The sequence below is a fragment of the Podarcis vaucheri genome, assembly GCF_965113315.1.
Source record: "Podarcis vaucheri genome assembly, chromosome: 1".
Taxonomy (NCBI): Eukaryota; Metazoa; Chordata; class Lepidosauria; order Squamata; family Lacertidae; genus Podarcis; species Podarcis vaucheri.
Window position 1 is genome coordinate 110427139 of NC_138759.1, and position 26214 is coordinate 110453352.

The 26214-nt window shown below is 43.4% G+C and overlaps 2 protein-coding genes across 9 annotated transcripts in view; one reads left to right on the forward strand and one right to left on the reverse strand.

Annotated features, from left to right (window-relative positions):
• Positions 1–20401, forward strand: part of SLC4A10 (solute carrier family 4 member 10) — a 160378-nt gene extending 139977 nt beyond the window's left edge. For all 8 annotated transcript variants that reach the window (XM_082197627.1, XM_082197631.1, XM_082197628.1 and 5 more), the window contains 9 exons: positions 1055–1216; positions 5418–5669; positions 6762–6830; positions 8224–8397; positions 9657–9779; positions 12184–12251; positions 13172–13288; positions 15046–15084; positions 18754–20401. In XM_082197627.1, the coding sequence (XP_082053753.1) occupies positions 1055–1216; positions 5418–5669; positions 6762–6830; positions 8224–8397; positions 9657–9779; positions 12184–12251; positions 13172–13288; positions 15046–15058 (978 nt within the window). In that variant the 3' untranslated portion in view covers positions 15059–15084; positions 18754–20401. The remainder of the gene's footprint in view (positions 1–1054; positions 1217–5417; positions 5670–6761; positions 6831–8223; positions 8398–9656; positions 9780–12183; positions 12252–13171; positions 13289–15045; positions 15085–18753) is intronic.
• Positions 20402–23716: 3315 nt separating this feature from the next.
• DPP4 (dipeptidyl peptidase 4) overlaps positions 23717–26214 on the reverse strand; it is a 52967-nt gene continuing 50469 nt past the window's right edge. The window contains exon 26 of the mRNA XM_082198268.1: positions 23717–25366. Within this exon, the coding sequence (XP_082054394.1) occupies positions 25268–25366 (99 nt within the window). The 3' untranslated portion in view covers positions 23717–25267. The remainder of the gene's footprint in view (positions 25367–26214) is intronic.

Below are 26214 nucleotides of genomic sequence, written 5' to 3' on the forward strand. Positions count from 1 at the left end.
TACGTATTGTCTGAGAAAACTAATAAATCAGAAAAGTTAAATTCAAAAGGATTTCTAAAAAAACAAAAACAGAACAAGACGTTGCTGTAAAGTGATTTAGACTGGTCTAATAAGAATAGGTTAGTTCAAGTTTTACCCAAACCTGTAGTCCAAAAGCAGCTGGAGACCCAACTCCCATCTAGGGTTGCCATATTTTGAAGAGCAAAAAAGGAGGACACATTTGCCGACTTCTGCTTTTAACTATGGATCGCTATGAAGACTTACCCATGAAAAAGAGGACGTGGCCTGGAAAATAAGACATATGGCAACCCTATTTAGCGGGACCAATGGTTAGGGATGATGGGAATTGTAGTCCAAAATCCGCTGGAGACCCAAGTTTGGGAAACCCTGGGTTAGTTTAATAAGTATGTTTTAAGGTAAAGGTAAAGGTACCCCTGCCCGAGCGGGCCAGTCTTGACAGACTCTGGGGTTTGTGCACCCATCTCACATCTATAGGCCGGGGGCCAGCGCTGTCCGGAGACACTTCCGGGTCACGTGGCCAGCGTGACAAAGCTGCATCTGGCGAGCCAGCGCAGCACACGGAATGCCGTTTACCTTCCCGCTGGTAAGCGGTCCCTATTTATCTACTTGCACCCGGGGGTGCTTTCGAACTGCTAGGTTGGCAGGCGCTGGGACCGAACGACGGGAGCACACCCCGCCGCGGGGATTCGAACCGCCGACCTTTCGATCGGCAAGCCCTAGGCGCTGAGGCTTTTACCCACAGCGCCACCCGCGTCCCGAAAGTATGTTTTACCCCCTCCTCAATTCACAGTTGTTTCCTCATTAGGCCTCCAGGGCTCTTGCAACATTAACAAGTGTGATCCTCTGTCTTGTAAGGAATTTTAGGGTTGCCACTTCCATTTACCATATTTGATATTTTATGTGTCCTTTCTAAAGCAGCATCTTGCCTTGGATTTTGAATGTTTACAGTAGGTGATATTATCCTGCAGGCCTCCACAGTGATGAAATGACCCCGCCCCGCCTCCCATCCTGAAATTTGCTCTTGTCTTTTTAGCCCACCAGAGATGATCGTGGCTGGTTCATTTCGCCTTTGGGGACCAATCCTTGGTGGACAGTGCTAGCTGCGCTAATCCCGGCTCTGCTTTGTACTATTCTGATATTTATGGACCAGCAGATTACAGCTGTTATTATAAACAGAAAAGAACATAAACTAAAGGTAAAGTGCAAAAGCTGTTTTCATCTTTCTGGTTAGCATTCTAGCATTTTCTTCAATGCAAGTTTCCCCCCCCACACTTCAAAAATGCAGTTTTTTGTTTTTGTTTTAGAAAGGCATTTAGAATACAGATATTTTCACACTTTTCCCTGTCCAATGTGAAATGTGTGTCTTTCTGTGCAAGCAGTTTGATGTATGTCAGGAAATGCCGAACCTTCGTTAACTCGAATGTATAGGAGGGAACTTGCAGAAGTCCCAGGCATATGATGCAGGCAACTGAAAATGCAGAGCATAAGAAACTGGGGATATATTTAAAAAATATGACAGTATTGCCATGTAATTCAGCCTTGTGAATATCCACAGAAGATACGAGCTTGCACATTTCTGCGATAGGCTGGATGCAAATGAGGGTTTTGAAAAGATGCAAAGGAAGTTTTAAGAAGGCTTTGTTTCCCATGGGGCACAGATATACTGTTCCACCATTGTCATATAGGTTTTGTAATTTTTTGCAATGCTAAAACCCACAAGACCTGTTCATGAACGCTAACAGTGTAATTAGCACTCGAAACACAAGCGATTCTCTCTTTTAAACAGCCCTCCTAAGAAAAGAATGCTGGCCTCCAGCCTTCCTCATTTGTAATTTGTTGTAGGGTATTAATTTTCATTAGCTTACTGACTGAAAGTCATAGCTTTGACCCTAGGCTTTAAGGGCTGTCCTTTACAGCTTAATTGTATGTGCTTCCTTCTTGTTAAGTGGTTTTCTTATATGTGACGGACTGAGTTTTAATTTCTTTTGTGCCCTGCCCTGAGATTGGTTCTGATGACCTGCACTAAATAAATAAATAATCATAGAAGTGAGATCCCCATCTTTTCCCCGCTTTATAAAAACTTTCCTAACTGGTTGCCTGGAAACTAGCCACAAGACAAGCGGCTAATTCATAAACACAGTGTAATTGCGATAAAGGCACCTGGTGTTGTAGGCTCACGCCACAATAAATGTGCTAGTCTTTCCTCGATGTTTTCCTACCCGCCTCCTGTCTTGTCGAAGCTTAAAGTTTTCTAGCGTCTTCCAACTTTCCACACAACTGTCTTTTCCATCCTTTTTACTCCCGCTGTGGAAAACTGCAGCAATTGAGTGCTTAGAATTGCTGGGTTCCAAAAGACACATTTGCAGTGGAACCCTTCCAACAGATTGGGGTGGGGGTGGGGGGAATGAAACAAGGTTCATCACTTTTCGGACCAAAAAAAAAAAAGGTTGGAAGAAGCTTCAGGAACCAGCTTGTCCGCTTGCGTGCCCAGATTTTTCAGCTTCTTTGACTCTTTGGGAAACGGCAGCACAGTCATTACAAATGCATTTTCAGCCTCCTTTTCACACTGCAACTTCTTGGTTGCTGTGAATGGTTCCCCCCCCTCCATGGGTTACTTCCCTCCCTCCCTCTCTCCCTCCCTCCCCTGCCCTCTTTGTCAGTCAGGCTCCTTGTGTCAATCCGCAGTGTTTTGTGTGGTTAACTTGACAGATGCAGGGAGTTCCTGCCAAGCTTTAGAATGTGCCCCCCCCTTTTTTCATTTCAGCAGTGGCATGTGGGAGTCAGATGGTCTTCCTGGCTGCCCTCTTGCTTTGCTGCATATTCATATTTTTTTTCCCCCTTGCTCGGGTCTGATGTAGCATCATCACCTGTTGCCATGCCTCCTTCCTCTCCCATATGTCACTTTCCTCGGGCTTCTACACGAATGTGAGGAAAGCTTAAACCCAGACACTGTTGGAAGTGGCGTACTTGCACTTAACAGCAATTTCACCCCTTTTGACTTTTGGAAAAGTCAGCAGGCATAAGGCCAGATGTTTAAAAGAAGTACAGATTGCACATTCTGTGAGGCACCAGCTCCTTGAAGTGGCTATGAGGACATGGCTTGTCCCTGCGTTTACGCTTTTGTCCTGTGCTGTGTAATCTGTTTTGAATTGCCCTGGAGCTTTGGATTTAGGGTGGTATTATACTACTACTACTATTATTATTACTACTATTACTACTACTAAATATAATTGTCCCTCTTCTGCTGCTATGGTGCCGATGACCAAGCTATGGCAAAAAGGCTTTTAACATGCTATTTCCCATCTCCACACAATGCATCCGTAGAAGACAGATCTGAGTGTGTTGTTCCTAAGCGGAACTTGCGCTCTGTTTTGAATTTCTTCTGCGGCATTTCAAAATTTTGTAAGCTATCGCAGGGCCAGGGTGAAAGCGACTTAAGAATGAGTTCATAGGCCAGTAATCCAGCAAGCTCCTTTTGATGCATGGAACTTGTTTGGCTGCGTTTGGCAGGAATATAAACAGCTCCGTTGAAATGAATGGGACAGCCTCTCAGGTAAGGGAGCTCTCGACGTTCACCAGAGCAGTCTCACAAATGCAAAGCATTGAATTGAAGCAGCAGTGTCTGCCTAATACAGTGGTACCCCGCAAGACGAATGCCTCGCAAGACGGAAAACCCGCAAGACGAAAGGGTTTTCTGTTTTGGAGGCGCTTCGCAAGACGAATTTCCCTATGGGCTTGCATCGCAAGACGAAAGCCCATAGGGAAATGCTGGCGGTCGAGAGCAAAGACTTTCGCCCACAGCCGGCCTTCAGAAGAGGACCTCTTCTGAAGGCCGGCGGGGGGCAAAAGTCTTTGATCCCCCCCGCCTGCCTCCCCCCCGCCTGCCCCGGGCGATCTTAAAATGCTGGCGGGCGGGAGCGAAGCGTTCGCTGCCGACCCCCAGCATTTTAAAATCTCCAAGGGACAGCAGAGAAGACTCTGTCCCGGGGAGATTTTAAAATGCTGGGGGTCGGGAGCGAAGCGTTAGCTGCCGACCCCCAGCATTTTAAAATCTCCCCCTGTCCCGGGGAGATTTTAAAATGCTGGGGGTTGGGAGCGAAGCGCTGCCGACCCCCAGCATTTTAAAATCTCCCCGTTTCCCGGGAAGGTTTTAAAATGCTGGGGGTCGGGAGCGAAGCGCTGCCGACCCCCAGCATTTTAAAATCTCCCCGTGTCCCGGGAAGGTTTTAAAATGCTGGGGGTCGGGAGCGAAGCGCTGCCGACCCCCAGCATTTTAAAATCTCCCCGTGTCCCGGGAAGGTTTTAAAATGCTGTTCCGAAGGGGGGGGCGGGGACACCTGCCCCAGCCGCCCCACTTCGGAAAGCTGTTCCGAAGTGGGGCGGGGGGGCGGGGACACCTGCCCCAGCCGCCCCACTTCGGAAAGCTGTTCCGAAGTGGGGAGGGGGGGCAGGGACACCTGCCCCAGCCGCCCCACTTCGGAAAGCTGTTCCGAAGTGGGGCGGGGGGCGGGAACACCTTCTGAAGGCCGGCAGGGGGCAAAAGTCTTTGTCCCCCCTGCCTGCCTTCCCAGGGGCTTTTAAATCGCCCCGGACAGCGGAGAAGTCCTCCGCTGTCCGGGGCGATTTTAAAATGCCGCCCACCAGCATTTTAAGATCGCCCCGGACAGCGGAGAAGTCCTCCGCTGTCCCAGGGTTTTTTAAAATGCTGGGGGTGGGAAGAAAAGCCCTTGTCCCCCCCCCAGCCTTCAGAAGAGGTCGGGGGACAGACTGTCCCCGGACCTGGTCTGAAGGCGGTTTCCCTAGGAACGCATTAATTGATTTTCAATGCATTCCTATGGGAAACCGTGCATCGCAAGACGAAAAAACCGCAAGACGAAGAGACTTGCGGAACGAATTAATTTCGTCTTGCGAGGCACCACTGTACAAAAAAGGCTCAAATCCAACCACGTATGTTATACCACAAGCAAGGCTGAAGAACAAAGGTAACCTGCAGCAGCACAGCCATTGCCTAACAGTTCATGTACTTCGTGCATGCATCGTTAGACTAGCTGCTAATTGGAGCTGCCGGCTGTTCAGAAGGGTCATGCAGGGTGCTGGCTTCTGCCCTAGCAATGTTGCTTATTGCCAGTGTGGTGTAGTGGTTCAGAACGGTAGACTCGTAATCTGGGGAACTGGGTTCGCGTCTCCGCTCCTCCACATGCAGCTGCTGGGTGACCTTGGGCTAGTCACACTTCTCTGAAGTCTCTCAGCCCCACTCACCTCACAGAGTGTTTGTTGTGGGGGAGGAAGGGAAAGGAGAATGTTAGCCGCTTTGAGACTCCTTAGGGTAGTGATAAAGCAGGATATCAAATCCAAACTCCTCCTCCTCCTCTTCTTTGGTTTATTGCCTTTAACAGAAGGGCTGCGGCTATCACCTGGACCTGCTGATGGTGGCTCTCATGCTGGGCGTGTGCTCCCTCATGGGCCTGCCGTGGTTTGTTGCCGCCACCGTTCTCTCCATCTCTCACGTGAACAGCTTGAAGCTGGAGTCGGAGTGCTCTGCTCCAGGAGAGCAGCCCAAATTCCTTGGCATCCGTGAGCAGCGGGTCACAGGACTCATGATATTCATTCTGATGGGCTCGTCTGTTTTTCTGACCCGAATTCTTAAGGTAGGCTCATGCTTTGGGGGGGAAACCAAGGGAAAAGTAAATAGCACTACTAAGGATTTAAATTCTAGCACAGATGTTCTTGTTTTTTTAATGCATGGGTGTATGTGTCTTGATGCGGTGCTGGGTAAGGTTCTTATTGCCTAATACAAGAAAGGCTCAGACAAACTGAGCTATCCAGTCCACACCACAGATCACACACCAAGGAGCCCAGGTTCAATGCTTGGCTTCCCCAGTTTACGAAAACAAACAAACAAACTGAAAGATTGGCTCTCAGACTGCAGGTGATGGGAAAGAGCTCTGCATGAGATTTTGGAGAGCTGTTGTTCTTTGGAGTGGGGCATACTGGACTGGATAGGCTAATAGTCTGACTCAGTGGAAGGCATCTTCATAGACTGATGTGTTAGTGCTCCACATGAACAACAACAGAAACGGTCCACCTGCTGATAGGATCTGCCAGCTTTTTAATGGTCAAATAATAAGCAGGCATTCTTATGTTTTCAATTGTTATTATGCATTTTACTTTGTATTTTATTGCTGTTACAAGCCCTGAGCACCATATGGCAGAAAGGTAGGGGCTGGTTGAGGGAAATCTAATACAGAGACAAACAAATACTTTGTTTTGATGTTGTTAGTGTAGAAGCCAGGGTGAGCTGGCTTCTACATTGATTTGAAGGTAAGGACAGGCCAACTTTTAAGGGGAATGTCAGGGAGAGCTTTTTATATTCCACAGGTAATGCTAGTGTTGGATTAATGCCCAAATCCGCAGATCCGTGCTTTTAGTAGTAGGTTGCATGCCTGCTACTATACTGATGTGGAACATGCAATTGGTGCTGGGTTGGTTTGGACAGAAGAATTTAGGAAAAGGACAGGGACTGAAGTTCAGAAAGTCTGAAGACGCCCCCCTCCCAAAACAAGGATGTGTGTAGTCCCTGCTGGGTGCAGCTGAAGCAGTGAAAATTCACCATCAAACACTCCTTCCCGTATAAGACCCTGGTAGTCAATCGCCTTTGTTGAAAGCCTTTTCTGCCTGTCATATCTGCCAGTGAAGTGAGACCCAGTTTTTGATTTTGACCTTCTTTCTCCTCTTTCCAGTTTATCCCTATGCCAGTGCTTTATGGTGTATTTCTTTACATGGGTGCCTCTTCTCTAAAAGGAATTCAGGTTAGTGAAATATTTTTTGTGTGGCTCTTGTTACGCCTTTCATTTGCCCCTTGCTTGCATTATACACATTGCTGAGTTTCACAGAGATATTGGAAAGGTGCAACCCATATGAAATGGAGCCCTGCAACTTTCAGTGTCACTGGCAGCAGGAATTTGCGGCGTGCCCCTCAGCAGAGGGAAGAGGAGGCGGCCATCATCTGCAGCTGGCACAGAGCTAGCTAGGCTTACCGTCCTGCTTGCCTTTTCAGTACTGAACACCACATGCTGTTCAGTAAACTACAGGCCAAGCCACTGCATTGGTCAATGAAGCCATGCCCACTTACCGTAGCGTCTACTTCAGTGGCACAATACTTTGGACTTGCCATGGTGCACACTTGCCTACATGACCGCCTGCCGCTGTTTTACACCTATGTGCATCATGTTAGCTATTTGTGATAAAAATATATGCCTTACACAAATAGTTGAAGACAAATATTTAACTTCTCAGTTTGGCAACAGTTGAACAAGTATTATTTACATATACATTAATGAATGCAATGCGTTTCTCTCCCTTGAGCCCAAGAGAGGGCTTAGTCTTTTTTTCTTTCAAAACTCATTTGTGGCAGTGCATAACTTATAATCCATAGCTTGCCTGTCCTCCCAGCATCCTCCAGAGAGCATCTGCATGAAGTCCCCACACCTCTCACATTCACAAAGACAGAACTAACAGAACAACCAAGCAACTTCCAACTGCCCCAAAACCGTTTATTTTTTGTGAAATACATTTATAGTGCAAATACAATACAAACACTAACACATCATGTTCGCTATTTAAAACCACAGGCTATCCTTAAGCAGCCTAATGCGGAACTGAATCATGGTTGCACAACACTTGTGTATCTGGTTCACTTGCACACATCCTCTTGTCGGTGTTTGTTGTGTTATTCAATTCAGGTGTTGTTGCTTCCATGCACAACAACGCAGGAGCCAGGAGTAGGGCTGAGTAGTCCTGCCCATGACATTTGTGTCTCTAGCACAGCCACCTGCAGAGATGGGGCCTTCCTGCATACAGATGTTTGTGTGGAGGCTTCTGGGCCCCGGAAACACCCTTAGGTCACACGGTAGCCCTCATGAGACAGTTGTATGTGCAAAGGCTGCCTCTGCAGATGCTCATGTTGTGCTTGTGTCCTTGGGGATATTCAGTGTATGTGATGAGAGGAGGATGGGGCGACTCAACACAGAGAATTAATGTGGTGTCCTGAAGATGGCTATAGTAGCACTGCTTGTGTCTTTACCTTCTGAATACCCTTTGTTACAGCCATTTATCCTTGCTCTTTTTATTTCATCTGTAGAGGGTCTGTAGAGGAATGACTCTTGCATTTCCCTGCCTCCCGAATTTCTTTTCCTTTCTCAGCTTTTTGACAGAATCAAGTTATTCTGGATGCCTGCCAAACACCAGCCTGACTTCATCTACCTGAGGCATGTCCCTCTCCGAAAAGTCCATCTCTTCACCGTCATCCAGCTGAGCTGTCTTGTGCTGCTGTGGGTTATCAAGGCTTCAAGAGCTGCCATTGTCTTTCCTATGATGGTATGGATCCGTTTTGCGGAGTCTAGAAGGTCCAGGCAATCCATAAAAGCAAAATTGAATAACTGATATTAACTAAGCTTACAGAGAGTCAAAAGGTGCCCTTCAGGGGAGAAAGTCCATGGAGATGATTGGAAGCTATTTCTCAATAGGTTCTTAATTATCCCGCTTTATTTTTGCAGGATAAATAAGAACGCAGTGCTATGCACTGATCAGACCCAGACCTGCTTATCTTCAACTAAAAGGATTTTTTGCTTTTTAGAAAACTACAAATGCCAAGTTTCTCTTAAATAATTGCTAGTTCAAAATAGGCTAATCTAGATAAAAGCACATTAGCATTACTGTTCACCTCCAAATTGAATCAGTGCCTTTACCAGATTAAAATAGGCTTGTCTATGTAAAGGAAAAAACAATTTGGCCCTTGCTCAGATAGGAATCTTTGCACTGTACCTACTAGACAGTGGCGTTTTATTTTCACCTCATAAAAATAAATGGCTCAAGTCTGCCCAGAAACTATCAATAATTTTTTTTTAAAGACCTATCAGCCATGGACATGATTTTTGTTTCCTGTTTTGCTTCTGTGAGCATGGGGTTGGAAAAAATACAGAAGACGACCATATTGTCTGGTGTGCTGGTTGTTATATTCCCATACTTAGGCTCCCCTGCTAAAAAAACATTGTTTCATTCCTTTGGGTTTTGTTGAAACTATCATTCAAGGCCATCTTTAGCCAGATGAGTCACTGAACATGAGGCAAAATATAAGAAGTCAGGACCATTAAAAAAAAAAATATTCAAATTTAATTAAATACATAATTTTACATGAATTGAAAATAAAACAATACAAATATAAAACTGCTTTTGAACTCAGTGGGGTTAAGAATTGCAATTTTTCAAACAGTGAAAATCCGGAGAGAAAAGTTGTTAAGCCTTTTTTTTTTTTTTTTGCAAAAAGTTGGCAAAAAGGAAATTGACGTTTTTGAGCTATTTTTATGGGAAATCGTCAAAAATGACACTGCTGACATAGGTTGCTATATCTCTGGATTTTCCCGGACATTTTACCGATTTCTGCCCAGACACTGCTGCCGACTGCAGTATTCCGGATCTGTCTGGGAAATTCCAGACATATGACAACCCTAGCGGTGTTACTTTAGTCTCGTACCCACGAATTTTGCCATTTTAGGATTAGGCCTGTTTCTTTTGGATTTTGTCTTTTAAGAAACATACCTTTTACAGCTGTCCATATTATAAATATCTTTGAACAGGTCTTGGCCCTGGTGTTTGTTAGAAAACTCATGGACTTATTTTTCACGAAACGGGAGCTCAGCTGGTTGGATGATTTGATGCCAGAAAGCAAGAAAAAGAAGTTGGAGGATGCTGAAAAAGAGGTAAATTTTCTTTCTTTCTTTCTTTCTTTCTTTCTTTCTTTCTTTCTTTCTTTCTTTCTTTCTGTTCACACTTGATCAAATGAATACAGCATGAAATTTACAGCCCATGCTTATCAAAGAGAATAACTACCAGACTTTTAGAAGACATCTGAAGGCAGCCCTGTTTAGGGAAGCTTTTAATGTTTGATGATTACTGTATTTTAATATTTTGTTGGAATCCCAGCCAAATGGGCGGGGTATAAATAATAAATTATTATTATTATTATTATTATTATTATTATTATTATTATTATTATTCTCTGTGAAATATGAGAATGCTTTCATATAGCAAATCTAAGTGTCTGTGGGAACTTTGCACACAGAAGCAAAGTTTTAACCAATGCTCAGATGCTCATGCAGACATCTTTGAAACCACTGAGTTGTATCCTGTTCTATCCTTGCGTCAGCGGAGCGGACTTCTGATTGCTCAGTAGAACTTTGCCTTCCTCTCCTCCCCCTGCATGCCCTCAAAATCTGCTCATGTGGAGTTGTAGGAGTAAGGGAAAAGAAGGAAGGTGATATCCCAGTGTGCAAGCAGAAGTCCGCTCACACGACATTGGTTTCTGCCTACCAAGCCTCCACTGCCAAATAAATGGGGTCATATGCCAGGCCACACCCGTCTTCCAGCCTCCTTGCCCAGGCTTACAACACTAGCAGATACCAGATGATAATCACCGCTACTCAGAGAGGAGAAAGGTACTGGAGAGGCAGCCAGCAAACTCACCCCAGCTTGCATTCCTGCTCCACTACACTACTGAACCCATAGCTAATCACTTTCTAGGAGCGTTATGTCATTAGTGACCCCAATAACCTGTGTGTAGTGGAGGGCAGGCCTGGACATCAAGAATAAGGGAATAAGGGCTTTGCAGCATGTAATGACTTGCCCTCTTTCTACTCTCCATCCACCTTTTCCTTCTGGAAATTGATTTGGTTGTGCATCCTTTCCCCCACGGCACAGCCAGAAAGGGCTTTCTCCCAAGTGATGTGTTCTGTCTCTCATAATGCAGAAGCGACTCAAGGGAGACAGGTGTGTTTTTCGCAATCGTCACAGGAGTCCTTTGCTTTTTTTTTTTTTTTTAAGACCTGAATGGTGACAGAAAAACAAAACTAGGAATGCACACCTTTTAAATATATATATATATATATATATATATATATATATATATATATATATATATATATATTCTACTTTTATTTTCAGTCGCTGTCTTTTTCGATGGGTTATTATTATTATTTTACATAATATGGCATTGCTAAATATTTGAGGCTATTATTAAATCTGTTCAGCTGTCAAAATCCTGGGAAGCTGTGAAGCCTGGAAATGACAAAATTAACTGGGAATAAAAATAAATAAATATATGAAGCGGCGCCTCTGGAATGTAATTGGAAAGTCACCATTTATGCTGGCTTTAAAAATAGAAATGGGCTCTTTGTACAAATAGAAATGAAGCTGACAGGATATTTTAAAGGTGCTGGTTGGATTGGATCAAGATTTTAATTTTGCAACTTGCTTTTCAACATAAGAGAGGAAAATCCCATCTGTGATGAGCAGTCAGCGTCAAGACAAGAAATTATATTTATTCACAGTCTGTGGGTTGATTGCATTTGTATCCCATATTTTCCTCAAGGGGTGCGTGAGGTGACATACATAGTTCTCTTCCTCCCCATTTCATCCTCACAACAGCCTGTGGGGGTAGGCTAGTTTGTTCTGCCACTGGTCCATATTTTAATTCTAAATATTCTGAGGCCAGTTTCATCGTACTGCCATTGCCTGCCAATGGGCACTTGGAACATGGAGTGAAGATGTAGCTTCTGTACTAAGAGCCTCTAGAGAAGGACTAAAGAAATCCTTTTCAGCTTGGGGGGGGGGGGTTGTATACACAGTTGTAGTATATGCGTGACTATCACATCTGTGTGGGTCTTTGCTACCCAGTTGGCCAGCTGGACGGGGTACAAATAATAAAATTATTATTATTATTAAAATTATTACTTGGATCCCAAGCCATTTAGGCCTTTGTAACTCAGGTGTACAGGTGAACTCACACTGTGAGGGACTAGCTAACTTGCTTCCTTTCTAGAGAATACAATTTTCCACCAGGAAAATTAGCTTCCTCTTTGGTACTGCCCTTTAAACAGAGTGCCCTGATTTTTGGCACCTGCTTTTTTTACTCACAAAATAGTTAACAGGAAAGATGCCATCCTATGGAAAATTTGAGTAAAACAATTTGGGAGGCGGGAGAGAGAGAGAGAGAGAAGATATTACCTTGTTTTCCTTTCTCGTGAGTGAATCTATAAGTGTGTGGAAACTATTACAGCAGAGTGGTGTTTGTTCCTATCTAAATTATTGTGTTTTTCCCCACTCTAGGAAGAGCAAAGCATGTTAGCGATGGAAGAGGAAGGCACAGTTCAGTTACCACTAGATGCGCATTACAGGTAAACCACTGGGATACAAAATTGTCCCTGATCAAAATTCTTTTTCTAGAAAAATAGCACTGCAGATACTTCCCTTTTTGTGCCAGCAGGATTAAAGGCATCTTCTGGTGGTAGTGGTATATTAATTGGGGGGGGGCTGCTACCCACAGCATTGTTGCTCCTTTTCTAATTTGGAAGGTGTCTGCAGTCGCTTTAAAATTAAAAAAATAAATACATTGAGAGACCGATCACAGATCTTCTACATCACATCCGCTTTGGCTCTTAGTTTGCACTGTATCTTTAAAAGATCCTTTTTGCCCATTGGCAATAGCACCCACCTATCTCACAACCAGTTTTGTTGCACATTATTTGTTTAAAGCATTTTTGCCTCAATTCAACTGAAAACCCGCCCCCTGAGAATTTTGCAGAACAGCCAAAAAACCAGGGCAACCTCTGCCCTCAGCTTTACAATCTATATAAGCTTTGCATGTATAGATGCCCTACCTACTCCCCTGAAATGAATAGGGAAACTCTATTGGGCTGGAGCTCTTAGTTTGTTTTGTATTAGTGCATAGAGAGCTGAGAAAGCGGGGTACAGACTTTCTGGAGCCACTATTAAATCAATGTATCAAGGCTGAACCATTTCTTGGTCCGTAAGTAACTATAGAGTTTCAAACAGGGGTCTCTTCCAATCAAGCTGTATGATCCCAGGGATTGATCCTGGTACCTCTTTCTGTGCAAACCACATGCTCTTTCATGGAGCTATGGACCTTTCCCTTGAAGCCTGATGCTCCATTGACTGAATTGCCTAAATTATCGGCTAAATATTGTGTTATGCCTACTTTAAAGCGGATCAGTGAGTTTATTTTAGTTACTTGTTTGCACAGTACTTCAGGAAATAAATTCCGGTTGCCTCTCTCTGTGTGCTCATTCTATTCTAGAGATGACCCATCTGTAATAAATATTTCTGATGAAATGTCAAAAACAGCTGTGTGGAAGACACTGTTGATATCGTCAGACAATACCAAGGATAAGGAGTCCAGCTTTCCTTCTAAAAGGTTTTTTTATTATTATTATTTAAAAAATTATCCTATATTTATACCTTAATAGTTCAGTGATAATTAGTTGCCTGCAGAATAAATATGATGATGATGCAGAAAATAAATAAAAATGCTGAGCTACGTATCTTTGAAGGCAGATAATGAGAACCTTATGAACACATTATGTCCATTCTGCTGCAGGGATTGTAGGTGGAAGCCAATAGCATAATATCACAGCAGAAGGGAGAGTGCATGGATTCACACGTTACACAAGTTCATGCTCTCAGCTGCTGCCCCAGCAGAGCCTCTAGAATCCCCAGGTCTCTGAAGATGCTTTCAGAGCCAACCTGTCATCCAAAATGGCTTTTCTTTTCTCCTTAGGCCAGCAGGAATCACCATGGGAATATGGACTAGCAGGAATGGCCAAAGGGGTCAGCTCAGTCCCTGGGTAGATATTCATGTCCATCACTTAAAGATGCCTCCTCCATATGGAAGCAGTTTTGGGGGAAAGGGCAGGATATAAATTTAATAGCTAACTAACTAAACTAAACTTTACTAGCGGTGGGCTGTAAATAAATCTTCCCACTCCTGGTAAAAAAAAGAGAGAAGACGTTTTGACATCCTTGTCAAGTGCATTCTCTGTTCTGTTCCTTTCCTAATGCTCTGGTCTTTCTGGATCCATAAGAGAGATTGTCTCTTTTTAACTTAATTATTGTACAGCAGCTTGTGTTGGAGGCGCCTTGTACATGATTTGTAATCCTAGCTTTGTACTATACTGTATTTGCAACATTGGGACTGTAGCATAGCTGTCAACTTTTCCCTTTTCTTGTGAGGAATCCTATTTGGAATAAGGGAATTTCCCTTAAGAAAAGGGAAACATTTACTGTACTGTAGGTGTGCCTCTTAGCCTACAAGTGAGTTTCTCAGACAACACAGGTCCCTATTGGATCATGCTTGTCTTCACGCTCTTTTCAGGGCGAATTTGGCTATTGTAAACAAGAGAGATTCAGATAGCTTACATCATGTATACCAACCATAACAAACTGAGGATCATCTGTAGCTGTTCTGTTCCAACTCTGTGGCTAAGAATATGAATCAACATATTCAGCTCACATTAGCTACAGTAAAAAAAAAAAAAATCACAATTGCATTCCTGCCACACATGCACCCCTTTCCAAATGGAGGCTTGCTAAAAGTCTGGCTGCTCAGAGTAGTACTGTTTAGAAGAACTGAATGATTATTGAAAGCGTAATTAATTCCGTGCAGGTGCAGTTACCTGCAGAACCAGAGGTTTGCTTAGGGCTGGACAGAGCCTTGCTCTCCCCTTTTCATCACAATCTGGGACAGAGGATGCTACTTTATATCAAGCCAGATTATTGGTCCATCAAATTCAGTATTGTCTGCAATGACTGGCAGCCCACCAGCTGTGGGCTGTGGCTGTTTCCTAGTAGTTTGAGCCCAGGTCGAAAGGGAAGTCTGGCTGGGGATTCCTGAGGTGCGTGTGTGTAGACATATATTGTGCACTGAGCAGTGGGGAGAGCAGGACACTGTTAAGCCCCTGTGTCAGTTGCATTCAAGTATTGGCTAGCTTATATCTTAAATTAATTGTGAAACTGTAAAAGCAGATGGCCATTTTTATGGTGACATCTCTATTTGATATGTTTAACTGAGTATACATGCAACTGTGTTTAACCACTATTTCCCTCAATTGCCATTCCTTTTGAATTAACATGATTTTCTACTTAATTGTTCCATTATCACATTTCTACTATAAGCTCCCCTACCTAATCTCTCTTGAAGCTGATTCCCCAAAGGTAAGACCCTGCCCCTGAACCTCTGCCTTGATTCCTTCCCCCACTACTAAATGGTGTCTTTTGGTAACCTCTCTAATTTACTGTGTGTAAATTTTGGGGAGACAAAATTTACTAGAAGGGTACGGAATGCACGTTTCGAAGGCCGCTTGGAAAACATGCCTATCTGTTCTTCTGAGATCGGATGCCACAAATGCATTCATTTTTCTAAACACTGTAATTCAGGCAAACGTCAGAACCCTAGCAATCTCCTGGAGATATCAGATGCACTCGTAACATATGCCAGCTTTAGTCATAGTTATTGAACTCCAGCGAATTAACTGAAACAAAGAATCTCTGTTTGACTCCTGGCGTTTTGTCACCCCAAAATGGCATGTTGCTTTTGCAGTGTTCTTCCTCTCCCTGAGCAGCATAAACAAGATGATCAATCAGGACTGGTGTCAAATGTCCATACATTCCAGCGAGGGGTCCTCTGACAAAACCCTCCTGTACCTGCTGCAGTGAAGGGTGGGGGTCATGATATGGAGGAAGTAGGAGCTTGTGGAGGGTGTATATTGCCAAAGAGCAGTCCAAAATCTGGAGCTGGCAACCTCAATCTGTTTGTGAGTTGATAAACCCTTCCCCAGTCCACATGTTCCGCTGGAGTGCTGCTGCAATAGCCCAGTACAGTACAACCTCTGTACAATGCAGAGCAGAGGCTCAGTTCACAAGATTGGCACAAGATCACTTTTTAAAATTATTATTATTAAGATGGTAAAAATTATACAGACTGGACTTCTGTGCAGCTGCATTTTTATGCAGATGTTGCTAACCTTCCAGCCCAATACTTCAATGTTGCTTGTGGCTGCTGAATGTATGAAATGGGGCAATATTTGCAAGACCCCTGGGGTGGGATTTCCCTGTCAACTGAAGCCTTTCACAGGGACTGACACTTGTGCAACAGGGCTCCCCCCTCCTCTCCTCACACAGATAGCCTCCCTTTCCAAATCTAGTGCAACAAGAAGGGTTTCTCAACACCTTCCCTACACTTCTTGCAAGCCTTTGGATCATGCAGAATCTAGCTCGGCAATCCCCAACCTGGTGCCTTCCATATGTTTTGGACTACAATTCCCATCAGCCCCAGCCAGCAAGGCCCTGGAAGCTTTGAGTTCAAAACATCTGGGAGGAGCATGGTTGGAGCATGGTTGGGAAAGACTGACCTAGCTACACCTGCTCCACTGTTGTTTTTTTAAAGAGCATGCTGCACCCATTTTAAAGGTGAGGAGAGTAAAAGTAAAATATGCACCATTTTGTGACTTACGGTGGAATTCAACATGGTGCTGTGGTGACTGTTCTGTTTCAGCTTGAAAGATGGAACGACCCCCAGCCTCCCATTGTGTGCTGTCCTGAGGGTTCTCCTGACCCACCGCAGATCTCTGTGGGGACTGTAGGGGAGAAGTCCTGTGACACAAGTGTCAGTCCATGTGAGAAATCCATGCCCAAGTTTGCAACATGTCTGGGCAATAGTCATACTAAAATCAAAATAAATCAAGAATCCGATCAAATCCTGACTTGCCTGTGCACTTGTAGAGATGTGCATTAAGCCCGTATGTGGCATCCAATATGGTGTGTGTGTGTGTGTGTGTGTGTGTGTGTGTGTGTGTATATATATATATATATGCTTTTGGAATTTCCTCATCAGCACTTTGCTGTGAATAGAATTAAGCATACACAATTAAATGTGAAAAGGATTGCTTCTGAATGACAAGGAATATTGTGTGATGTTTTAATGAACATCATCAATCAGTAAAAGGCAGGTTTGTTAATCTGAAGATGCTGCATAATGATTGTTCCCACTGTGGTTTGCAGCTGGGGATAGATAGAAGAGAAAGTGTAGTGATGGCTCAACTACTCTGACCGCTTTGAAAGAGGAGGGATAAAGTGATCAGTGGTTGTGTCCTACCTCTACTGCTGGAGGCAGAATGCTTCTGAATACCAGTTTCTGGGAATCAGAAGTGGGGAGAGTCCTCAGGTCCTGTTTGCAGGCTTCCCAGAAGTATCTGGTTGGCTGCTGTGAGAACAGGATGCTGGACTCTCCTACCTCCCCTTTGGCCTGAAGCAGCAAGTCTTTTCTGGCAATGGCCAGAGAAGGTACCCACCTGGGAAGTACCCCCGCCATTTGGGAGATCTGTTCCTTGCGATAGGGCATGCCAAGATGTGGGGAGATCCGCAGTGAAATCTGTTATTGTGCAGAACAATCACTGACGTGCTACAAAAATGTTGTGAAACTTTTGCTATGGTTCAGGTTTTTTATTCAGTACCCTGCCCTCCAGCCCCCACCAGTAGGGTAAATGTTGATCTTCTAATCTGGCTTTAAAAACCTGCCACTGTTAGGTTTATGGTCTCCATGAATTTAAAGGTTGATTAATGAATTCAAGATTCGAAAGAGGGATATTGTTAACCCCAGAGTGCATTGATTGTAGTGCTTTCTATCATTTAGCATTGTTGTTCTCCTGTGACAGCCAGAGGGAAAGTATTTTGATTTATCACAGCAACCACATATTAAAGGATGGTAAAGCAGACTGTGATAGCTAACCTGGTGCCCGCCAGATGTTGCGGACTACAGTTCTCATACTCCGTGGCCATTGGCTTTGCTTGGTCTGGCTGATGGGCACTGCAGTCCATAGCATCCGGAGGCCGCCATGTTGGTCCTCCTCACCTGATTGTCATCTTCCTTACCATGGAAGTTGACTGGGTGAGAAAGACCCAGGTGATAGGTTCCACCCATCTAGTTTTATTCACATGTTCTCCCCAAACATTCTGAAGTGGCTGCCATGTTGTGGGAGAAGGGGACCAGTGCATATGAGCTACTTGGAAGCAGCAGCAGAACTGTTGAAAGCAGGCATCCTGCCCTTACAAGGAAATCTTGTGTTGCACTCAGTGGTGCCTTCTGCAAACCCATGAGAAGCAGCAGCAGGAGACCCACATGATCTGAATGAAAATGAATTAAAAGGAAAATAAGGTGAAGATGCAGCCTAAGCCTTTTGATAGAGGTGGGTGGTGTTTACAGTTTTGTTTTGGAAGGCATAAGTAAAAGGTGTGCATACTAGCTGATGGTGCACCTCTTTAGCATTTTGACGCATAGACTGGGTGCTCAGAAGCATGTCTTCCAAACCCTATCTGCAGGCAAGCTCAGTCCAAGTCATGTGTTTGCTCATGACTGTGCAGATTACAGTACAACCAACCGATTACCCATCTTCTTGTTTGTGCAACATAAAATGCTGGCATTAAAGTACATGACTGGTTATTATTTGCAAAGGAAACGGGTGCCCTTTAAACCGTGTTGTGATCTCTCTCTTGCTTGCATGCTCACAGATTTGTATGTCCAATCAATCTTGCGTTTGGTATCTCTGTTGTTGTCGTTCTTCTCTACTTTGCCTTCCTGTTGATCTATGATGTTGGCCAGCCTTCTCCATGACCATACATGCATACCTAACAGTGGCATTTCTGCTCTCGCTCCCCCAGGCTGTACATGGCAGCATGAAAAGCTAAGGCAAACAGTATGGCTTGAGTGGTGGATCCTTCCCCAGCCCCCCCTCCATTATTTTTAAAAAGCAAAAAGCAAATGTGATGTGTGGCACTGTGCAACAGCAAGACTTTTCCTCTTTTTTTCTCTCCCCCCCCCCAATCTAGCACTGAAAGCCGGAAAGAGAAGAAAGCTGACTCAGGGAAAGGTGTGGACCGCGAGACTTGTCTATGACTTGCTCTTCAGTTTATTTTTATAAACAGATGTGAGGAGTGCCACAATCATAAACCTGTACGCGATTTGATCCTTTCGTTGTACAACCTGTCTTTCATCCCAAAGTAGCACTGGTAATGTAAGTAGTGCAATACGTGCTTTGGTTCGCTGTCTGCTTTTCGCCCGGGCCCTAAGCTGCGCAGAAATTAACTCTGGCCAGTGAGAGAATCCTGTACCCTCCATGCTTGTGTGTGTGGGGATACAGCTGATTCAACCTATATCATCCATTCAAGAAGTGAACAGTGTCTCCTTTCAAACTTTTCTGTCTCTCTCTATCTGTTCAGTAGCCTTGGACTGCATTTTCCTTCTTTGCCCGTGCAACGTATTTTCATAGCTTCTCCATCTCAGCAGACAAACAAACTTGAAAACAGCTTTCCCCCCCCTCCAGCCCCGTCCTGTTCTTTTTATAGCTTAGCTTTCAGCCAGCTATTTGAGGAGCTCCGAGATAACAAAAGAAATGTTAGCTTTGAGAGTTATTTTTAAACGAGAAATGGCTCAACCCTGCGAACTCTTTAACCAGAAGAATGAAGTCCCGCCCCCACTCCCAGTTAAAAATCATGGCTTGTATGTATGTATGTGTGTGCGTGTGTGGGTGTATGTGTGTGGGTGTGTATGTGTGTGTGTGTGTGTGTGTGACTTTCAGGATCAGACCCTATATTTGTGCAATTTTCCTTGATTTAATACTGGATATTTAATATTTAAATTTATATGTAAAGATAAAGTAATATAATATATAAAGTTATATAGGATATCGTTAACATGCTCTCATCTTGTTGGGGGGGGGACGGGGAATGCCACATCCATCGATGTGCAATATCCATACAGTATTTGTTGTGAATGCAAGCTGTTATTACAATATCTTATACTGTACTGTACTAAATGTTGCAGTGGTTAGTCCAACAGCTGCATTGTGGTGGTAAATAATCCACTTTTTTCCTCTAGCTTACTGTATTATAATTCTTTACAGAGATGGGCAGTAAGATTTCCACTCCCTCATCAAGGATGGTCTTTGGGCCATTGCTTTACACCTCTGAATACTTGCCCTTCAATTCCTATGCGATGTTAAGCACTTGTCTAGTCATAGGCAGGTATTGAGTTTATCCAGGTATAAATCCTACCTATATTTTTGCTAGGGGGTTCTTTTCATTCTGTCATCAAATGCATGCTATTACTATTTTTAATTTAAAAATTTGCTTTTTTCTCTCCAATAAATTCTAGACAAAAGTCTAGGCAAAGTTAAGCACTTATAAGTCATATTGATTTCAGGGGAAGAGCAAGGAGTCTGTTTAACTCTTCCGTTCATATCAACCGGACTATAATGTGCTCCAAACTTGGCTGAATTGTCTGCCGCTGTCAGTTAACTTTGATATCATGATCCCGTTGAAGTGACTGGGAGTTCTGACCCTAATTTTCAGAGGGCAAGTTTATTGGCATAAAGCCCGTTTTGCCAAAAGAAAAAAGGAACTTGGCCTTTGTTAGTTGTTTAGCTAAATTTCTAAACAAAAGGCATGCATTTCCATATGTTTGAAATGAAGACGTTTTTTAAATAAAAAAAAGATAGACTGTAGATTTTATTATGGTCCTAAATTTGTATTATTAGCCAAATAGCAAGATCAAACCCTGGGCGAGATCCAGCTCCTCTCCCACATGCAGCTTCATATGCTGGGAAAGGATACCAGTAGGACTCGGTGGAGCCTACCCTTGGCCAGTTTTAGCTATTGACACAGAGAGCCAGGGGGCAGCAAGGCACCCATCCCTTGCCTTCAATTGAGTAGTCAATCACACTTCCCCTCTGTAGATCTGGCTTGCCCCCATGACTGTGTGCACAGGTACTCCTGCTGGAGTAGAATGTGGACAGGGCAGAGCAGACTGTCTGCATCTTTATAAAACTAGGTAACTGGCCATCCCACTGTGCTTCCCTGGAAGAGAAGGGTAGAGTGGACTGCAGGCAAGGGTGGGAGAAGGTGGAATAAAAGCAGGACAGTATTATAGATATTTTTTGATATGTCTTTAGTTTTTAACAGGCTTGTGGTTTTTGTTGTTTATGTTGGAGGGGTGCTGATTGGTTATTCCACGCAAAATCAGATCTTATAAATGCACCAGTGCTTTTGAATACCAGGAACAAATTCCTTTGGGCTTTCCGTGTTGAGGGAATTGCTGCAGATCTCAGAAAGGCTGCTTTTTGTACCTTCAAAGTTGCCTAACCTAATCCTTAGCTGAGTTCTGCAGTCATGTGCATAGCTCTACACAGCTACACAACTATAGAGGGAATTCTGTGCAAGATTAGTGGGGAGTGAAAATCGGCCCCCTTGAAGACCCCATTCAGCTTGTATTGACACTCAAAGCTCTTACACATGTGAAACCAGGCTCTTCTACGAAGTGTATTGGCAGCTCACATGTGCCAGAGCTCAATCACGTGTGCAGAGGACTGGGTGTCTTTCTCTCATCTGGTTGGTGAATTTCACGGCCTTGTGTGTGTATGTGTGCATGTGTGCACAAGCATGCAACAAATTCCCAGAGCCGAATCGGACATGGTTCCGTTTTATGAAGGCAACTTGGAAATGGCTTTAACCCTAACTTGTTGCTTACCTGGTGGTGTTAGACTCAAAGTCCCATCAGCCCCAGGCAGTGTAGCCAAATGGTCTGGGATGGTGGGACTTACAGCCCACCATCTGTAGGGTTCCCATTTATCCACATCTGATCCACGCAAGTTCGCCTACGGGATGCTTCAGCCCATGTTAGCTGCTGGTGGTTCATCAGATGACAAAAACTGGTCCCCTGGATGGCACCTGTAGGGAGTACTAGGGAGTCCTGAAGAAAATAATCCCGGTCCTTTGGTAGAGTACACTTTTCTAATGGAGTTTTTTCCCCTAGTCCTCTCTGCGAGGTAGAACAGATAGCATTATTCCTGCTGTAAATGCAGAGCTAAAGGTTAAGGGGACATTGACAATTGCCATCCACGTGGAGATAGCAGACAGGAGTTGCATGGAACACCAGCCCTGGGGGGTTAACGCGGCACAAACAACAGCAGTGTTACATCTGGAAAGAGGCCTATAGTTTGTCAGTGCACCTGCACAGGCAGCAAACCACAGCACCACTGGAAACTGAAGAAGGTCATTTTCGGCAGGGCAGGGCCTGAGAAATGCACCACACGCATCTGCACAAGCTGTCATTGTTCAGTGACTGCAGAGTGTGAATCTGGGCTTTCCATCTCCATATGCCTTCTACTTCAAACAGTAACATTACGCCAGCTGCTCTTGTGCCAAAATTAGGCTAAATCAGATGGACATAACAGAAAGCATTGCTTCTAATGCTATTTTTGGGACCGCAGCTTGTTCTCTTATCAGATTCTGCTTAGCACAATCCAATTTCATATGATGCAAATTGTGCTGCTTCCCCCACACACACCCCAAACAAAAGTTTAGTTTAATACAATTGTATGTGTAAATTTAGAGAAGCTACATTAAGAATAAAGTGTTTTGTTACTGTAGTTGTAGCAATCCAGTTGTTGTGAGGTGAGTCTAGCATAGCAAGGCAACACAATTTGTTCCTGGAAAGAGACTGCTGGTGTTTTTAATAAGTTGCTGATCAAAGGAAAATCAGAAATTTCATCTGAATAGTTTCCTTGATACTAATAAATCAGCGTATTTAATGGCATTCTTCATTTTTTCGTTCAGCATTTTTGAGGCTGGTTTTTTTAATTATTATTTACATATTCTGTTTTTGTGTGAATTTTGCTATTCCATTCTGAAATCACACAGAGAAGTAATAAAATAAAATGCAAATGGTAGTGTTCTATTTACTTTTAATTTCATATTTCCTGGTCACAACTGCTGAATTTCTTGGATGTAATTTATTACAAAAGTTTAAGTAAAGTGTATATGTGAATAGAATTACTTGTGTTTTTCACATCTTAAGAGCTGTTACATGGAAATAAAATATTTATCCTAACTATTCTCCATGCTTGTATTTATGATGCTTGCTGCTTTTTACCCACTGTGCAGGCAGAGTACAGTTATCCTGATCTAGTGAAAGCAAGCCATGAATGGAAAAAGGTATCGGTCTGCCCTATGTTCACCGCAGTTTGTTCTTTAAAATCCAGGCACCCAAATGCAAGTTTATTCTGGGAATATAGCTAGTATAGAAAATACCATATGCTACTGATCTTCCCCCACCCTTGCCTTAATATAGACTGACAGAAAGAAAAGATAGATGTTAAATTCATCAATGTTGGCTTTATTTAATGTTATATTATAAGGATGCATTGTCTTCTGCGCTGTGCCTCTGCAGAGCTTTGGTTTTTCTTCTCGGTGCCAAGGTTCCCTCCCCTCCCATTCTTGCCTGTTTTGAATTCACACCTAATGTCACTAATACAGTGGTGCCCCGCAAGACGAATGCCTCGCAAGACGAAAGAGTTTTCCATTTTGGAGGTGCTTCGCAAGACGACAATGTCTTGCGAGTTCCTGCTGTTTTTTTTCCCTCCCCCCTTTTTCTAAGCCGCTAAGCCACTTATCAGCTGATCCGATCAGCAGATAAGCCGCTAAAAGGTCAATGGGCTTGCTTTGCAAGACGAAAAAACCGCTAGACGAAGAGAATCACAGAACGGATTCTTTTCGTCTTGCGAGGCACCACTGTAGCCACGTGGAGCTGGTGCTAACATAATGCACTTGTGATACATTTTGCTAAAGTAACAAATAGGAACTGTCACAATTATAGAATGTTCTTTGTCACAATTATAGAATGTTCTTGTTATTTTACTGCGTTAGCAATCTCTCAATTAGTGGAAAAGTTAACAAATAAGTGGTTAATATACCTGATGGCTAACTTCCAATAAAACACACAAGAAATAGTCCCACGTATCACAAATATGACTTTATTACATGTAAGACCTGCACACTCATGGAATTGTGTTGACAATTTACCTTGCATATAAAATGGAAAAAACCCCATGGCAGATTGGCTAATAGTGGTATGAACTTTCACAAAACTCAAGTCCTGGTGTTATCAAGAAGATTGCTACCCAGAATACTGCTCTCGGTAAAATCACTTGCATAGTTGTGCTTTCAAAATCTAAGGCACGTATAGGTATGATCACATTGTTGTTGCAATGAGTTGGTCCTTTGGAAAAAATGATGCTGATGATACCTAAAACAATTGGATGGGAGCTCTACTTTATAAATAAGCACTTGTTCCTGATTCTCAAAAGTGTTCTGCCACCGCCAACTTGTGGGATCTGGCTTCATTCACTAGAAAAGAGGTGTAAGGAACAGGTGAGCCGCTCCTGGGTCTGAATGCAGGAGGGGCAGCCTGAGCAGCTGGCAACAATTCCATTTTTAGAGGGTTGTTACCAAATGATGGCAGTTTATAAATTTATATACTACTTAGTATGGCAAGATGTCTAAGAGGTTTTTTTTTTAATAAAAAAAAAAGTTCCGGAAGAAGCACCATGAGGTGGTGCTGATTCTAGAATTTGCTTTAGAGCTATTCTAGATTATTTGTGTGCCTTAAAAGGTCTGAGTTTCCATCAAATACTTCAGCTTTGAAATTACTTGACATTAGTGAAACACACAGACAGACACCCTGTTATATTTACTTGTGGGTATATGACTTCCGAACTACTTCCTTGGCTTTTAAAGGCATTAACAGAAACTTTGGGTGGGGGGGTACTGGAGAAACTGAGCAGTTAAAGGATTTCAAAACCCCTTTCCCAGCATCTATTATCAACTTTAAAAAAGCCAGAGAGATCCTGAAAACAGATCCACATTTTATCTGCTTTCTGCCCTTCCTGACAGTTGGCTGCAAATCAACAGAATGTTTACACAAAGGTTTGCAGCTCAGGTTCAGACAAGTATTCTCACTTTCAGTGTCCTCCATATAAAACCTAAATCCTATCTGCTGGAATGATCATTTAATGCTAAAGTTACTGTGTATGACAATCAAGCAGAAATTCAAGTATTACCTCTCCCCCCTTCTCCTATTGCAATGAAATAATGTGTAAATCCAATTTAATCTGATTCAAAAGAGCAACAGTCACTTAAAAAGAAACAATGGGACTACAGCACTTCCAACAGTTCTGGCACACATGCCTTGTGCCCTGGGTTTTGCACAAGGGAAACTCTTGCTCCCCTCACTGTCAAATTGAGACACAGAGAAGGGAGGGGGGGGGAGGTCAGGTCAGCTCTTGCTTGTGTGACAAGAGACCTGCAGATCTTTGGTTCATATTCAATGAACTGTGGTAAAAAGGAATTGCAAAAATGATTATCTCATTCAAGTATCCATAGAAATCAAATTTTACTGTCTTAAGTTCAATGGAAGACAAAGAGGAAAGTGCTCTTGTTTCCCACCTACCCCAGAAATAACTTCACAAACCGGTTATCAGCGTGAGCAAAGCAAACTGGCTTCCCGGTCTTATGACAGCGCAAAACACTGCTTGATGAAGTGGGTCATATGGGTGTAGATATGGTTATGGGCCAATCCTCCAATGCCATGATCTTTATCTGTATACCACTGGAGAGAGAGAGAAAGATATGGTATGAAACAAAATTTATGCAACGCTGCAAGAGGTTTCTGTTGATGCTGCTGCTCTTCTATTTCCAAACCCCCACCCCCCCACCCCCAAGCCTTATGATCAGAGCAGAAAATACATTTCACAATACGGCATAAAATAGGCTACCAGTTTCAGATGGATAAACAGAGATGATACTTTTGTTGGTGCTGAAACCAAATGGCAAAATTCCTTTCAAGGTTGCAGTGAAATTACTTGAAATGTTAAAGTTGGTCAAATGCCCTGTGTGTCTGGGCTAAGCGTGCTTAAATCCAGTCTGACTTAATGAAATTGTGCCCTTTATTAAGGATATGGGTCACCTTGCCACTGGCTTCCGTAGGATGTGGTTTACATTGTTTTCTTGCAGATCTGACTTCCCAGTTGGTTTTAACATGACTATTCTAGCATAATGTTTTGAAGAAAAGTTAGTTTAATTGGTTATGAGTGAATGGATATGCCAGTTCTCACTCTCAGGAGGCTGGAAGACGGAAAATAAAGTAGCAGGTTCCCTCCTCAAAGAAAGAAAGAAAGAAAGAAAGAGGACAAAAGTCCCCATATGTCAAATTGGGTTTTCTTCCCGGTAACTGGAAATAGTAACTGCTGGCTAGGAACACTCAGTAATAGAGGAGGGGAATTCAAAAGAAAATTTCCCCTTTTAAAAACAAAAAGCTTGCCTCCTCGTTTTGTGAGAACAGTGCTCAGGGGAGGCCTATCAATGAGACAAAGCCATTTGCTTCAGATAGCAGATCCGCTGCCTCCCCGCCTCCACTGCTGCCAGGGCCCACCTCACCACTGCATCCTCGCCACTGCA